This window comes from Setaria viridis, chromosome 1 (genome assembly GCF_005286985.2).
Source record: "Setaria viridis chromosome 1, Setaria_viridis_v4.0, whole genome shotgun sequence".
Lineage (NCBI taxonomy): Eukaryota > Viridiplantae > Streptophyta > Magnoliopsida > Poales > Poaceae > Setaria > Setaria viridis.
In genome coordinates, this window is record NC_048263.2 from 4,766,997 (window position 1) to 4,782,548 (window position 15,552).

Below are 15,552 nucleotides of genomic sequence, written 5' to 3' on the forward strand. Positions count from 1 at the left end.
GATGCATGTTGCGCCTGCCTGAGCCTGTCGAGGCAGGCAGCCAAACCGTTCTTACATTTTCTTTCGCCTTTTGTTATGTTTCAGTAAGTGATGCGTTTAAAATCATTACTGCCTTGCCTTGACTGTATTTTTCACTACGGATTGTTAACTTACGATGCCATTTGCCATCTGCTTTGCTCTGGACCAAAGCGAAGTGCTGAAGCGTAGGCAGCGCTCCGCTCAGACAGGGCGCGCCCAGATTTCCGAGCGAAACGAATCCGCGATTGGATTTTCCGGGCCAAACCCCCCAGTCACTGACGTCCTGGCCCAAAGCGAGGACACGGAAGCCCCACCCGCCTCCACCGTCCCAGCGCCCGTCGCTGCCAAGTGGGCCCTTTCCTCCGTCCCCACAACATTGAAAAATCCGAGCAGAGGGGTAAAAATGGGTAGCTCGGGTGAGCGGGGGCGCCGCTGGGTTCCTGTTCCTTCCTCGGGAAGATTTCAAATCCCCGCTGCCCTCCTCCACTCCTCTGCTCGGCCGCCTCCGAAAAAAAATTCGCGCATCCCGCCGGCGCGCTCTCCGATTCGCGCCCCCCATCTCCTTCCCTTCCCCATCCGATCGCTCGTGGCCTCCTGCGGTTAGAGCTGGGACTCGGGGCCTAGGGTTTGGAGCGGTTGGTTGGGCCAACCACAGATGGCGGGGGCGCAGGGGGAGAGCAGTGGCGAGCGGCAGGGGATGGCGGAGCGGCGGATGCTGCGGTCGCGGTACCTCGCCATGAAGAACCGCATCAGCGGTAGGCGGCCTCTCCCTCCCTCTCTTGTCCGCGCCGGCTCGCACGGGCTTCCATTTCTGGGTCGGGCTGGGTTGGGTTGAGGTGTGATTTTGACTTTTGAGGGGGCTTTGTTTGCGCGCAGATGAGCGGGATGAGATGGCCAGGGTGGATTCGGACAAGTTCACGGCCATCATCTCGCAGGTGGAGTGCCTGCACGAGCTCGGTGAGGATCGACTCCCTGTTGCTTGCGAACGAACTGCATTTCTTTTCTTTTTTATTCCAGAAAACAAGTGTTTTGATTGGTTGAGATTCAACTTTGAAGTGGCGTGAGACGAGAAGGTTTTGATTGGAATTGCTGCATCCAACTTTTATTTGGGTTTTGGATTTAGGGATGTGTTTTTCTATCATTTGAATGGTGTGCTAAGATTGCTGGTTACTGTAGAGTTGTTTGCTGGAGTGCTTGAAGCAGGTTTAGGAATAATCACTTCTGATTTAATAGCACACAAGTCGGGTACAAATGGCTCCAATTGAAGGGAGCTGCATTATTTGAACTCGAATTTTGTCATCAAGGATAGGTTCAGTTACAGCTAGCCTGAAATCTTTGATAAAGTAGTTTACTTGGGACCAAGTTCTAGTCAGCTTATGTATAGTTTCACTCTAGAGCTTCCAAAGACTGTTCCCCGATCATGACTTGCTATTGACATTCACACTGAATTTGAAATGTTTGGAGGTTCTGAACTCATCGCTCAGTTTGTTGTACTGATGAAGGTCTTGCATTAATTTATTCCTAGTCATATTTCAATCTCTTGTTGACATTTATGTTGCAAATTATTAAGTGAACATCAGGGTATAGTAATAACAGTTCAATAGTAATATCAGTGAACTGTTTATAAAATCCATAGATGTGTTTATAGACTTTGATGCTTCTCTTAGGTGTGTAGCCTTGACATTAGTATATTTTGAGAACAAGTTGTTATCTTAATGTTGTTGCCTTTAATAGTTTGATTTATAAATTTCTGGAATACATGTAACATGGACTCACATTACATATTATAGGGACTGTGAAGTTTGCATTAGTTTGTTCATCCGTGCCAATTGGTAATGTTGAATATTTGCTTGCTCAATACTTTGGTTTATTACATGGCTCATTGCATTCTGTGCTAAAATTGATTGTACCATTTGCTTGTCACACCAATTTGGTTATTTATTGTGAGAGCAAATGCTTTATTTTGCTATGCCTTGCTGGTTGGCTATTCAAAATTTAATCTGCACTAAAATTCACAATGAGTATCCTTCCACACTGCAGTGCAGAGACCTAGGGAGCAAATAGCTGATGCAGAAGCTCTGCTTGACATTGCCAGCACATTGGTGACTTCGGTGAGGTCCCAGTCAAGTGAAGGAATCACCCCTTCTGATTTTATAACAGCTTTGCTGAAGAAATTTGGAGAGCAAGAGAGCCCAGATGATGAGGCCACCTCCTTGCGCTGGGGAGATCTTGGACTTTCTGTTTCACATGCCTTCAGGCCTGTGCCTGGATGCTGCACCATGTATGCTCCTCTCTTTTTTGTAAGTTATGTATGCATCCTCGGCTAGTCAGATGACTTAAACTGTGCATTCTCTTAATGTTTCCAGGCTTGGACCCATGAATACAGAAGTAAAACAGCGAAAGGTTTCGACTGTTAGTAGAAAACGAACTGCACGGCCAACAGAAAACACTCGTCCTGAAGAGGTACCAACATGCTTTTCATGATGTAAATCATACATTCAAACAGTAGAAGTCAAGTGAACTCATGGTTTCTTTTAGGTCTTCCTTTTGCCTTCGATCTCAATGCAATAGGCCTTTCTTTCCTATAACTTTGTTGTCATCTATATGCACTAGGGTTGCTGACTGTTTCGGAGCTGACTTCCAGCCATATGATTTTTTCCAAAATGCAGCTTGCTGATTCTTCAGAGGAAGTAAAGACAGACACTGACAGGAATGTGCTGGTAATATTTGATACCCTGAGGCGGAAGAAGAGTGCAAGGCTGGAAAACCTTGTTTTGAACAGGCTTTCATTTGCTCAAACAGTTGAAAATATCTTTGCACTGTCTTTCTTAGTGAAAGATGGTAGGGTGGAAATAAATATAGACGATAACGGGCATCATATAGTACGTAAGTACTCAATTCCTTTTGTGGTTAAGTTATATTCTGGTTATTCTACTGCAGATGTTTCTAAATAATATTGTTGACCTCAAACAGGCCCAAGAAATGCACCTGCTGCTAGTGACGTAGCCTCAGGAGATGTCTCCTACAGCCATTTTGTCTTTAGATTTGATTTCAAGGACTGGAAGGTATAATTTCCGATCATTAGATTTGTATTTATTGGTAAACTTACATATATTTTACCTAAATATTCATTATCCAACCTCATGCCTGCTGCTAGTTTGGGAAGATAATTGTTGGAAATCCAATTGAAGGATTAGCTTAACATATCGAACTACTCTCCCCTTTGAGTACCCCTGATTTAGATATGTCACCTAGGAAAACCTCACATTCACCTATTCAGTTTGCCATATGTTTTTTTTTAAACTGCCACATGTTGTCCATATAAGCATGCTGCCTTTGCAAGAGAAATTAGAGAAACAAAAATGAATAAAATCAAAATTCATGGTGGGGAACAGTGACTGTAGTCTTATTTGTATATATTAACAAGTAATCTAATGTTACCTCTTCACTTATCATCCATTTACAGCTTATGAAAGAATTAGTCTCAGAGGGTGAAGAACTGTTGCCTCACAGGACCTCCCAGGGTGCTACCTGCACTGAAGAGAATGATCAGCCAAATCTGGAGGCATGTGCGCAAAGAACGCCGATCAGAAAACTCACCCGGAACCGAGGCTTGGTCTTGCAAGAACAGGTAGTCCAGGAAACACCCGAGGAGAACCAAACGTCCAAGCGCAAGCGCCTTTTCAGAGATCAGGACTGACCTAGCAATTGCTTGGCATGAGCATTGTACCCTAGAAATTGCTTGGCATGAGCGGTGTGGGCAGGCAGCCTGCCTTATTTTGTATGTACAAATGTTAGGTTTGTAGGACGGTTGTGCCATGCCATGTTGTCGTAGCACAGCTCGTGCTTCTCTGAGAAGTAGAGGTGTAACTAAATTTCAGTCGTTTCAACTTCCATTGACATCCTTCAACCATAGAACGGTCTTTGTAGATCAGACATGACGCGTCGACGTTTATGTAGATGCATCAGAGGCTGATGATGATTCATTCGATGCTCGTTCTGTTAAATTTTTATTCGTTTATTTACTGTACCCATGCGAGAGCTAATACAACCCCACAAACGGTTAAACAACTCGACAAAACAAAGTTACAACAGAAAATACTGGCAGCGTTTATGTTTAACCATCGGAACTGTCCACCATGATTGTCAGAAACCCTGGATACTACAGAGATAAAGGCAAAATAGCAGCATTAACGCTTCGCAAAACAGGGCACAATAGAACCTTCAAGAAGAAAGGGATGGGTAGAAGAACCACCAGGCTCCCAAAACAGGTCACAATAGAACGTTCAAGAAGAAAAACAGAAAACAGATTCAGTAGCATAGGCCTAAAGAAGTCAGCAAATCCATCATCCAAGATCAAGTTTTGAGTTACATTGACTAATCACTACAAAGTACTGACAAAGACATGGATCTCAAGCAGCAGCAGGCTTGCGCAGCTCATTTTCACCATGGGCAAAGTGGCATCTGTCACCAAAAGTGCACGACCCTTTTGCAAAGTTCTCACACATCTTGGTCTTGAAGTTGCTTCCTGAGCCTCCACGGTGAGGTCCTCCAGCTGGGTTCTTTGCTGGTGGAGGGGCACTGCCACTGATGTTGACAATCAGCTCCCCGACCATAGCGCTAGCATTCTTGATCTGATCAAAGGTGCCCTCAAGCTCGATGTTTTTCAACTTGGTGTCTGATTCATGGTCCCGGATGGCCAGCTTGGCCCCAGTGACTCGAGATATCTGCTTTGTGTTAACTCCACCCCTCCCAATGATGCGACCAGCAAGGGATGCATCAACACTGATCTTGGCTGTGGCAGAAGCACCAAAGCTTGCTGGAGTGGCCATGCCAGGGTTGACCATAGGCGGAGGTGCAAAGTGACCAGTGGGTCCTGGTCCCATGGGGAAGTGCGTAGAGCTGTCCATCAACATAGGCTTGCCAAGCTCCCTTTCACCGTGTGCGAAGTGGCATTTGTCCCCCCATTTGCATCCATCTGCAGTTTTGTACTTGTTGCACAAGCGAGTCTTCATGGTGGGTGTAGGTGGCCCGTCCATCATCATTCTTCCAGGAGGTGTAACTGCTGGGCCACCCAGGTTGGTTATCTTTGAAACTGCCTGGTAGCCGCCAGGGAAGCAATGGAGAAAATGGCAGCCCTCGCCAAAGGGACAACCAGAGGTACTGCAAGATGACAACATTATCTGGGTAAGTAACTGAAGTAGCTGAATAATAAATATATGGTAACAATTGATGATAGCAGCTGAGGAAAACAAAAGTATATGGCATTTTAAATGTGTGCTAATAAAAATATAATGTACCAGTATGGATGAACTTCAGAAAAATCTGAAGAAAACTTAACATGACTTAACAAAATAGTGGAAACGGATTATCTGCCATGTTCTGACAAAAGACATTCAGAGTTTGCTACATTTCAAAAGCTGGGCTTAAGAACATATTATTGGTACCATGTGTTCTAGATCCCAAGCTTAAAATTTGTAACTCCATCACGGTTAAACGATTACTAGAATTTAAACATCATAATATATGCAATGAACATTACTGTACAGCTACTGATGTAAGTAATAATAAGTATAATTTCGAACCATAAGGTGGTAGAATTTGTCCTGCAGATACCAAATATTTGGATAATTGGTGTAAGTTGCAAAGATATAGGTGGCGCAATTTCAAGATGGGATTCAATTGCAGTTCCCAAGTCATGTGCTCAAACTTCTTCTCAATTTGAGCAGATGACGCAGCATGACCACAGCAACTGATTGTTCATCTCAGAAAGAATTAGATGTCCTTATACTGTTGTTGCGTCTTTCAAAGGTTCAAAGTGATTTGCACAACCATGTGCTTTCCAATTTTACTCCAGTAGTGTTCTTAAGCTGGATTAGGAGAACCTGTATCACAATATTTCTTAACTGTTCTGTTAGCCATAAGAGATTCTTTCAACAAAAGCAAGTAAATTTTAATTGAAATAAGCAGCTATGCAGAATAAATGTTACCAGGTGGGAGTTCATTTTAAGTTGGATTATAACCTGAAAAATTTGGTGCATGGCTTCGTTTTGCTTCCTACACCAGTTTGAAATGACTCCGATTCTGTTACATCAAATTAATTTTGCTCGCCAAGTTAATATGTTGTTGATTTACTAATCTCAGTATACAAGAATGAACATTAATGAGGGCTTGCCTACATCAGTACAGTGCATTAATTAAAACACAAAGTTTACTGACTTCAGTTTGTATCTGCTACCCAGAGATTCTTTCCAAGCCGTTGCCAAATTATTGAGTGGGTAGAGGACACAGCAAGCCAACAACTAAAAAATTATAAACCCCTGCAATTCAAACAGAAGACCCGTACCCTAAATGATTCTAGGCCAAAATGCAACAAATAAGCCCATGCCCCCACCCGAATAATGCAAAATTGCCAACATACGAAAACTTCCGCGCCGAGTTGACGAAACTTCGGGAACGAAGTGATTCTCATTTCACCAAACAACAACCCTAGATCCCACCAGATCACCGCACCGCGCAGCATCCCACCGAAAATCCCCAAACCCTAGCATAGCAAACATCTCAAAACACAACCAATCCCCAAGACGCTCAGCCCTAAAATGTTCAACCGCGTAGACGATAAAACACGTCCCGAGAGGACGACGGTTTGCGGCCAGAGCGAGGGCGGGTTCCGCTCGACTCACCTCGCGCGCGCTTCCCGCCGGCGGAGGCCCCGTTGGCGCCGTCGGCCGTGCCCCTTTTGCGGACGTCTTCCATGGATGCTCCCGCTCTCGCGTCCCGCGAGTTCGGTTAGGGTTGGCAAGCCGCGGCGGCGCGGCGAGGAGCGCGTGGGGTCGTGGAGCCCGTGGGGAGTGGCCTCTGAAGTCTGAACAACGGCCACGGGACGGGGAGGCGTGCGGAAGAGAGTGAGCGAGTGCCAGCGGCGGGGGGAGAGAGGTCGAGGCGAGGAGAGAGGAAAGCACTGACCGACCGATGGGCTCGGGCCCACGAAGGAGGGTGATGTGCATTCCCGCTTCTCAGCCCAAATGATGCGCAGGCCCACCTGTCTATCTGGCCCCGGCGGCATGCCTGGCCTCCCCTTTTCTTCTTCTTTTTTGATGAAAAGCGCCTCCCTGTTCTTCTTGGGTAGCAAGACTTGACCTCCTCATTCCGTTCAGAATCCTAATGGGCAGGTGGGAGAGATTTTAGCTGCCAACCACGACGTCACGAGGACGCCGTTCTGTTTTGAAGTTTCTCTTTTTATTAGATGTGTTTATTATTAAATAAGTAAACAAATAGAAGATGACCTGCCAGAAAAATATCCAAGTCAAACTGTTAATTTGTCATTATTTTTTCAAAAGGAAAAGGGAACCCTGAAACGTCCTCACTTTTCTATTCTCTTTTCAAAGAAAAAGTGTGATGCCGTCTCGCTTTTGCGGTGGTACAGCGCAGTTTAGCCACCAAATTCCAAATCATTGACCAATAGATTATTCAACCAACCTTTCAAAACAATCAGTACCATGTGTCACAATTCACAAGTCATAAGCCGTCCACCTCACGAGTCCTGGGAGCTAAAAACCGATGTCCCTTTCTTCATTGCAGAGGCCATATGCCCATATGGAAGAGGCACACGTCGCATCATAATATTTGCCCTCTGGTTGTGTACCATTCTTCACTTCGTATATTTCTAAACAGGTCCAGCCGTGCCTCCTGGAAGCTCGCTTCTATTCGTCTAGAAAATCCATGTCAGAGTCAGGTGAAGGTGATAGCCTTATTGTGCATGAAGAGTTGGAGACTACAAGTCGTACTTTGTGTTCTTTCTCCCCACTTTCGAGCTGTTGAATTTGCCTTTCATGAATTGTTTGTTTCATGCAAATTTTCCCATGGTCTCAACCAAAATTCATTGCAAACACAACAAAACTTGTCCCCCACCCCAACCTGGGCTGTTCATCTGAGAAAAGGACGATCCACGTTTCATGCAGTTCTTAACCTTGCAGTGTCGCCCTTTTAGAAAAGGCACACCTTTTTTCCGCTGAAGATTTTTTTTTCTTCAAAAGAATCATGCAAGCCTCCTACATTCTTTTTTCATTCTAAGTAATTCCCTGGATGCTCTCTTAACCTCGACAATTATAACAAAAAAAACATCTTGGGATATGCCCCTTCAGTTTTTCTGATTAACTTCAATTTTTTTTGTAAAATCTATCTAAACCAAATCAAAAAGATATTGAAGGGGCGGGTATATCATTTCGGATGGAACCCGAAGCCCCCGTATATATTCGGCTCGCCCCTGACCCCTCAGCCCTCACCAACCGAGCCCGACGAGGCGACGACCACCCCCATTCCTCCTCCCCCAACTTCTCGGCTCCCCACCTCCCTCGCCGCGGAACGCGCGGCCCGTCCCCGCCCGTGTTGATCTCTTCATTCCTTGGTATTCCTTGGTAAGCAAGCCTACACAGATTGCTAGTTTTATTCGTTATTAGAAACTCCCCTCCGCCGCGAGCCCTCGAATCCAATCCCATCTCCAATCTCCCCCTCGCTCTGTTGCGGATTTGCTTGCTGCGTGGCGGAGTGGAGTAGTAATTATCAGTTTGTTTCCCCTAGTTTTTTTTCGTTGGGGTTCGTTTCGATTCAACTGCGGTGGCCTGATGTGATGTGTCTGCGCAGGTGCGGTAGCCGAGCGCTCCGGCCATGGCGTTCTTCCGGGGCCTCACCGCGGTCTCGAGGCTGCGATCCCGCGTGGTGAGTAGTGGCGCGTGTGTATTTGCGGGCTGATTCACCGTTTTTTGGGTGCTTTCTGCTGAGATTTTTGGTGTTGTTGCCGCCAGACGCAGGAGGCCACCACGCTGGGTGGTGTGAGATGGGTGCAGATGCAGAGCGCTTCCGATCTCGTAAGACACTTCGTCCTCCTGTTGTGCCTTGTGATGGAATTTTGTGTAGTCTGGACATGATGCTGATTGTGTTTCTGCAAATGCAGGATCTTAGGTCCCAATTGCAGGAACTGATTCCCGAACAACAGGTTTGTTACTCAATAGACCTGTCTGTAAATCTTGTAAAGCCAAAAAGTTCCTGGGGTATCTGATACCTTATCTTCTGTTCTTTTAGCCAAAAGTGTCAATTTCGATCTCTTTTGTTCAGTTCATGTAGTTCTTTGTGAGATTTTGCTTAATTCTGTGTCTAATACATTTTGTCAAACGTGTGGTGGAACATGAAATCAATTTTCTTCTCTGAAAGTAGCATCTATTATGCATCAATTCTATTCCCGCTTCTGTCAGTGGCACTTAGTTTGTGTGCAGCTTTATATTTGCACCTAGCTGCGATCAGAAAAATTAGAATTAGTTTAAGAGAAACCCACCTGGCAGCTGATTTCTGTAAAAACTTGTCCTTATGAAATATGAACACCTGTTCATCTCGCCTTACTGTTCTCGAATGTTAGGAGAAACCATCACTTACTCTGCTGTATTTGTTACAGGATCGCTTAAAGAAGCTCAAGTCAGAGCATGGAAAGGTCCAGCTTGGAAACATAAATGTGGACATGGTATGGATATATCACTATTCAAATGTCTACGGATACCTCTGGTTCCTTTCTAGAATGTATACTGACTTATTATGCGAAATTCCTGAATAATGTTCTTGCAGGTCCTTGGTGGAATGAGAGGGATGATTGGAATGCTTTGGGAAACATCACTACTTGACCCAGAGGAGGTAATCTTTCATTCATCCACTTCATAATGCTATGTTAGCAGTGTATTATCAGTTCATGTCCATTCTATGTCAAAATATGATCAAAGTTTCAGAATTAAGTAGTGCACAATGATCTATAGAAGATGCACATGGAATAAATTTTCTAAGAGTTTACTATGGCGCAGGTTTACCAGAATATTTTAAGTTAGTTTCTTGTATTTATTATAGTATTGGAGCTGATTTCGATTTTACCAAATCTGAGTGGCTGGACACACAAATTCATCTTTGTTGTTGGATGCAACCTAGTTTCGGGCGGCGTTAACATATTTAAACATCGAAGTGAAGCAAAGAATCACATCATTCATTGGCTAATAACCACTTCTTTTCTATCCAGGGCATTCGTTTTAGGGGCCTCTCAATTCCAGAGTGCCAGAAAGTGCTGCCGACGGCGGTTAAGGGTGGTGAGCCTTTGCCTGAGGGTCTCCTTTGGCTTCTTCTGACGGGAAAGGTATATCCCTGCCTATAAATCACTTGCTCCATAATAGTTTAAAAATTGTTGCAAATGTGTTCCTCCAAAACTAGGAAATTCGTTGCTGATTGATTCAATGGGACAAGTTTCTTGCTTATCTTTGTATTGTTATTCCTGTAATATGTTTTCAGTTATCCCCAATACCGTATTTCTCAGTTTTAAGCCTCTTGGTTTTTTGTTTTCAGGTTCCAACCAAAGAGCAAGTTGATTCCCTTTCAAAGGAATTGCTGGCCCGTTCAAGTGTCCCAGGTACTTTGATCACACTGCTGGCTACTTTTGTTATTGTTTTTCCCCTTGGAAATTTGGTCAAATTAAATCCAGAAACTATCTGAATTGATTGATGCTAATGTCCCACTTTTCTGCAAGTTCAAAGGTAGTCACAGATTAATAGCGAGATCTGAACTCCAAAAAAATCAATAGAGAGGTCCATATGTTTCCGTTAGTACGATCATGTGTAGTTTATGTGCTCTATCTTGCCACTTTGCTCGCTAGCAGCTGATAATTGATATGGTTGCAGCACATGTCTATAAGGCAATAGATGCTCTCCCTGTAACTGCACATCCTATGACACAGTTTACCACTGGAGTAATGGCTCTTCAGGTAAGTCCTGCCATGTCTGACATGCTGTTTCTTTTTTTCCCCCTCAGAAAGTCTTGTGGAAAAAATTCACTATTTGTGATTTATTTGCAGTTGTATTTCTAAAACTGTTGCAAGTAGGATTTAGATTAATTTCTCATCGTATCATTCCTGGTATTTGGAATTACTTTAAGCCTTCAAAGTGTGACTCTTCCTGTTTTTACTCCGTTTCAGGTTGAGAGTGAATTTCAAAAAGCTTATGACAAAGGACTGCCAAAAACAAAGTAAGCCTGGGATTTATACTGCTATCCATTTTCTTATTTTTTCAACAGTTGCTTTTCATGGTTTTTACAATTATTATATTGATAATAGGTTCTGGGAGCCTACGTATGAAGATGTCCTAAACTTGATTGCTCGGCTTCCGCCAGTGGCATCTTATGTTTACCGGAGGTAGCTTTTGTTCACAAATGCTTGATCTTTCAATTCACTTACTGGAGATGACATCCATGAATGATTATTTTGTGATGAAGTTATAGACATGAGCAAATTTAGAATTTGTATCAATTATTTTGTTTCACTTGTCCTTTGAAGGATTTTCAAGGACGGGAAATCAATAGAAGCTGATAATGCTCTGGATTATGCTGCAAATTTCTCACACATGCTTGGTTTTGACGATCCCAAAATGCTGGAGTTGATGCGCCTCTATATAACAATTCACACGTAATTTTCCATCCATCCTTATATTTTTTTATTTTATGTTTCTGAAGAACTTGTTTTAATTTTCCTCTCATACTGTTAACTGGGTTCTTGCAGTGATCATGAAGGTGGGAATGTCAGTGCACATACTGGTCATCTGGTAATATTTGTTCTCTGGTTGTGATCTTGATTTTCTAAACAATGTTTCTTAACGTGCCAAGATGATGAAAACTGATCACTGTGTGGTACCTTATTTGGTATCATGGCCTTTTACTATTTACTCCATGGCATTGGGTTGAAACATCCTCTGATCATGCCGCTCATCTAATTGCAGGTTGGAAGTGCCCTGTCAGATCCCTATCTTTCTTTCGCAGCAGCTCTGAATGGTTTAGCTGGGCCACTTCATGGTCTGGCTAATCAGGTATGCACAGTTTGACACACCGGATCTGCTCTGCAATATTTATCTTGCCTTGTGCTTTCTTTTACTCGTGATTGCAAAAAAGATTTCTCTCAATAGATAATCTCCCCCTGGCCCCACAGCCATTCATTGTACTATTTCACTACATTACTTGATAAGTTGATATGTAATGAACCTCCTTCACTGAAAGAAGAAACACATTTTCCTGCCACTCTTAGTTTGATGACTTGATTTTATAACGTTTATAAACTTACCATATATTGCAGGAAGTGCTTCTATGGATCAAATCTGTAATTGAGGAAACTGGGAGTGATGTTACCACAGATCAACTCAAAGACTATGTCTGGAAGACACTAAAGAGTGGAAAGGTAGCATGTCTCAGTGTTATATTAATTCAAAAGATGTTTACTTCATGCTCAAAAACAGGTTCATCAAATGTTATGAGATTTGAAATGCTGTGCAGTAGGTCTAATAGAGTTGACTTGGAATGTTTATGCAATGTTACGTGCACTGTTGTTTATTTGGTTGAGCATGAAGTTATAGAAATCAAATTCCTAATAGTTGGTTGCATTCAATCATAGGTTGTTCCTGGCTTTGGTCATGGAGTTCTGCGTAAGACAGACCCACGGTATTCATGTCAAAGGGAGTTTGCCTTGAAGCATCTGCCTGAGGATCCACTTTTCCAATTGGTCAGTCTAGACCCTGAATCTAATTGCATTTACTTTCTTGGGTTCAACACTCTAAAATGTGATGTTCTGTTACAGGTATCCAAGTTGTATGAAGTCGTGCCTCCTATTCTCACTGAGCTGGGCAAGGTAATGTGGTTGATCATGTTCTCCACTCTTGTTTTAACATACTCTCATGAACACCATTCTTTGCTCATGTATTCTCAGGTCAAGAACCCATGGCCGAATGTTGATGCACACAGTGGAGTTTTGCTGAACCACTTTGGATTATCTGAAGCACGGTATGTTTATCCTTGGCATTTAGATATCAATTTAATCCTGACTTGTGACCTATCAAATCTATGTATGAGTACTCATGTCCGGAACACCTTGTTTTAACCACGCAGGTATTACACAGTCTTGTTTGGTGTCTCAAGGAGCATGGGGATAGGATCTCAGGTCTGCTTTTGTACCCTCCACTCTTAGATTCTTATATTCTGGTTCTTCTATCTGCTAATTGTGGTCACTTATCTTTGATATAGCTCATCTGGGACCGTGCCCTTGGCCTACCACTGGAGAGGCCGAAGAGTGTCACCATGGAGTGGCTGGAAAACTACTGCAAGAACAAGGCTGCTTGAAGCTAAACATAGGCTGATGCTTTTTTACACACCGTCATTTTTCCTGTTAATAAATTACAGTAGTCGTTTTCCTTTTGGCGGTCGAATAACAAGAGCAAGAGGCTCTCAGACGGCAGAATTTTGTATCCTCCGTCACTCGTGACATCCATATAGTTGAATCTCTGCGGCACCACTGAGCAGACGAGAATAGGACATGTTCATTAATCTTTATACATGGCGATGCACGCCAGTTCTTTTAACCTTTGCTCGTTCGAGTCTGTTTACAGTTATTTGGGTTTTGGCAGCATAAGCTGACAGTTCTTTCATGATAAAAGAGGATATTCTGATGCCTGTCATGCGTGGTGCGGCGTGTTCCAAATTGTGAGTAGTGTAATCGCTTTGTGGTTTGCTGATTACTTCTCTGGTACCGGTGTTGGTTCACTTGAACTGAAATGAAAAGAGTGTTACACTCGAATTTTATCGAGGTTATGCTATGGACATGGGAGGCGAGCTCGATCTATTATCAGGGCTGTTTTGTCGAGGCACATTGCGATCGGGCCGGCCAGTTCGTCGCCGTATCAACGGAACGCGGATGACGACGGTCGACGGGCGCGCGAGGGCGCACGGACTCGTTTTGGATCGATCGCTCTCTCTCGGTCTCTCTTCGCGGTTGATTTTGGGCCTGGCTTGCAATTGGGCCAGGAGGGATGCATGGCCTGACGACGAGACAACAACATTTAGTCCCATCTCGGTTTACTGCCCTCGGGTAACCAGGCTCAAATGAGCGGTACACAGCCCACACCTCGGGGTTGGAAGGAGGTGAAACGGACCTAGGTCTACGCTGTTAAAAGTGAGATCGCCCAGGTTGGGACGAGGGAGTGGGCTCGCTATCTTGGCCCATATTCCGAACACGAAACTTGGGCCCCTCCCACGAAGCTGGGCTCTGACCCCGTGGGGCAACTGGTGGCCTCGTCCGGCCCTCCTTCCGACTCCACCCCCACCTTTTTTTTTGTTTTTTAAATTGTTCATTTGGCAGGCCATGTTGAAGGAACAAACGGGCTGGAAGCCCAGAAGCAACAATCCGCGCAACCTGGCAGTTCTGTCTGGTCAAAACAAAAATCCGTGCGCGCGTGATACTGGCCCGCATCCGCGCGCGCGGCCGTTTCCCCTTCTCGCATCGGCATAACCGGCCACCATCGGCGCGCCCTCGGTTCCATTTCAAGAGTTTTGAACCAGTAGGTCGACGGTCGGTCAGCCGGGGCCAAGCCAGACCATGTCGCCGCGTGACGATGCCGCCGCCAAGCGCGACCGCCTGAGCGCGCTGCCCGACGACCTCCTCCACCGCATCCTGCGGCCCCTGGAAGCGCGCCAGGCGGCGCGACACCTCAGCCTCCTGTCGCGCCGGTGGCGGCGCGTGTGGGCGTCGTCGCCCTTCGTCACCCTGAAGGACAAGGACAGCGCCGGCTCGGAGAGGTTCGTGAACAATCTGCTCCTCCTCCGCGACCCCCTGGATCTGCAGGTCTTCTGCCTGCAGAATTGGCAGTGGGAGCGCTTCGCCTGTGGCTGTGCCACGCCCTGAGCCGCGGGCTCCGCGTGCTCGAGCTCGCGCTCCGAGGCGCCAACGCGATCGGGCTGCCGGACCGCGTCTTCACCTGCGCGACGCTAGAGGAGATCAGCCTGTCATCCAGGGCCAGGGATTTTATCGCGCCCAAGTCCGCGGTTTGTCTCCCGCGCCTAAAGAAGCTGCACCTTGAGAACGTGCAGATCGATCCGTCCGCAGTGGAGAAGCTCAACTCTGGATGGCCGTCGCTCGAGGACTTGAATCTGTATCAGTGCTGGCTTGGTTCGTTCAAGATTTCGTCTGAAAGTTTGAAGACTCTGTCGATTACCGCCTGCGTGTACGATGAGATCCATGTTTCTGCTCCTAACGCCGGTTCCCTGAAGATAACAGTTTCGAGAAGAGTCTATCTGTCTGCCATGCCATCTCTGGTGAGTGCCTGGGTGCACTGTGTTGGTGCAGCTGATCACCTTGCTCCATGTGCTTATGATCTCATCGCGGCGCTTTGCAATGCTCAGCGCCTTGAGCTATTCAGATTTGACGTACTCCTCCAGGTGAAAATCTCTATCTACACTACTATTTAACTAATTATGACACTTTTTATGGTAACATTTCGTATGCAATCTTTTGTTGATCTATTTTTTTTGGTAAAGGATATTGTGCATAAGCCAGCCACTGAAGGCCTGTCGTTAAGCAATTTGAAGAGCCTCTACGTTGGAGAATGGCTGGTCACCGACTTCTACAACGCCCTTGCTTTTTTCATCCAGAGGGTGCTCCTAATCTGGCTGCTCTTTCCTTGGATCAATGGACGGTAA

General features: G+C 45.1%; 4 protein-coding genes across 6 annotated transcripts; 3 read left to right on the forward strand and 1 right to left on the reverse strand.

Moving 5' to 3' along the window:
* Nucleotides 1–429: 429 nt before the first annotated feature.
* On the forward strand, nt 430–4,004 carry LOC117861069 (non-structural maintenance of chromosomes element 4 homolog A). 2 transcript variants are annotated; one of them, XM_034744638.2, is made up of 7 exons: nt 430–773; nt 895–975; nt 2,059–2,299; nt 2,385–2,481; nt 2,688–2,904; nt 2,992–3,083; nt 3,532–3,695. In XM_034744638.2, the coding sequence occupies exons 1-7, from the start codon at nt 674–676 to the stop codon at nt 3,556–3,558; spliced, it is 855 nt and encodes a 284-aa protein (XP_034600529.1). In that variant the 5' UTR covers nt 430–673; the 3' UTR covers nt 3,559–3,695. The 2 variants fall into 2 exon arrangements, with proteins under 2 accessions (XP_034600529.1, XP_034600455.1); XM_034744564.2 differs by having other exon boundaries at nt 432–773; nt 3,485–4,004.
* A 237-nt stretch (nt 4,005–4,241) lies between these two features.
* On the reverse strand, nt 4,242–7,099 carry LOC117860923 (zinc finger CCCH domain-containing protein 14). Of its 2 annotated transcripts, XM_034744463.2 has the most exons (3): nt 6,702–6,916; nt 6,042–6,102; nt 4,242–5,181 (listed from the first exon to the last, which is right to left on the reverse strand). In XM_034744463.2, exons 1-3 carry the CDS (start codon nt 6,772–6,774, stop codon nt 4,431–4,433), a joined length of 885 nt encoding a protein of 294 aa, XP_034600354.1. In that variant the 5' UTR covers nt 6,775–6,916; the 3' UTR covers nt 4,242–4,430. The 2 variants fall into 2 exon arrangements, with proteins under 2 accessions (XP_034600354.1, XP_034600283.1); XM_034744392.2 differs by lacking the exon at nt 6,042–6,102 and having other exon boundaries at nt 6,702–7,099.
* A 1,177-nt stretch (nt 7,100–8,276) lies between these two features.
* Nucleotides 8,277–13,439, forward strand: LOC117862245 (citrate synthase 4, mitochondrial). Its single transcript, XM_034745782.2, has 20 exons — nt 8,277–8,435; nt 8,662–8,736; nt 8,823–8,885; nt 8,972–9,013; nt 9,467–9,532; nt 9,634–9,699; nt 10,073–10,186; nt 10,393–10,456; nt 10,725–10,807; nt 11,018–11,067; nt 11,156–11,233; nt 11,375–11,503; nt 11,597–11,639; nt 11,814–11,900; nt 12,164–12,265; nt 12,479–12,586; nt 12,662–12,712; nt 12,791–12,864; nt 12,970–13,021; nt 13,105–13,439. Exons 2-20 carry the CDS (start codon nt 8,686–8,688, stop codon nt 13,198–13,200), a joined length of 1,419 nt encoding a protein of 472 aa, XP_034601673.1. The 5' UTR covers nt 8,277–8,435; nt 8,662–8,685; the 3' UTR covers nt 13,201–13,439.
* Nucleotides 13,440–14,452: 1,013 nt separating this feature from the next.
* On the forward strand, nt 14,453–15,552 carry LOC117847981 (putative F-box/FBD/LRR-repeat protein At5g44950). Its single transcript, XM_034729295.1, has 3 exons — nt 14,453–14,652; nt 14,760–15,291; nt 15,391–15,552. The coding sequence occupies exons 1-3, from the start codon at nt 14,453–14,455 to the stop codon at nt 15,550–15,552; spliced, it is 894 nt and encodes a 297-aa protein (XP_034585186.1).

Excerpts from the sequence above, each read along its gene's own strand:
- LOC117861069 (XM_034744564.2), top strand. The coding sequence starts at position 674 with ATGGCGGGGGCGCAGGGGGAGAGCAGTGGCGAGCGGCAGGGGATGGCG. Across the intron at positions 2,905-2,991 it reads TAACGGGCATCATATAGTAC|GCCCAAGAAATGCACCTGCT; the intron begins GTAAGTACTCAA and ends GACCTCAAACAG. Across the intron at positions 3,084-3,484 it reads TTGATTTCAAGGACTGGAAG|CTTATGAAAGAATTAGTCTC; the intron begins GTATAATTTCCG and ends ATCCATTTACAG.
- LOC117860923 (XM_034744392.2), bottom strand. The coding sequence starts at position 7,084 with ATGCCGCCGGGGCCAGATAGACAGGTGGGCCTGCGCATCATTTGGGCT. Across the intron at positions 5,182-6,701 it reads CGGCGGGAAGCGCGCGCGAG|TACCTCTGGTTGTCCCTTTG; the intron begins GTGAGTCGAGCG and ends GTCATCTTGCAG.
- LOC117862245 (XM_034745782.2), top strand. The coding sequence starts at position 8,686 with ATGGCGTTCTTCCGGGGCCTCACCGCGGTCTCGAGGCTGCGATCCCGC. Across the intron at positions 8,737-8,822 it reads CGAGGCTGCGATCCCGCGTG|ACGCAGGAGGCCACCACGCT; the intron begins GTGAGTAGTGGC and ends TGTTGCCGCCAG. Across the intron at positions 11,640-11,813 it reads GTGCACATACTGGTCATCTG|GTTGGAAGTGCCCTGTCAGA; the intron begins GTAATATTTGTT and ends ATCTAATTGCAG.
- LOC117847981 (XM_034729295.1), top strand. The coding sequence starts at position 14,453 with ATGTCGCCGCGTGACGATGCCGCCGCCAAGCGCGACCGCCTGAGCGCG. Across the intron at positions 14,653-14,759 it reads GACAGCGCCGGCTCGGAGAG|CCGCGGGCTCCGCGTGCTCG; the intron begins GTTCGTGAACAA and ends CCACGCCCTGAG. Across the intron at positions 15,292-15,390 it reads GATTTGACGTACTCCTCCAG|GATATTGTGCATAAGCCAGC; the intron begins GTGAAAATCTCT and ends TTTTTGGTAAAG.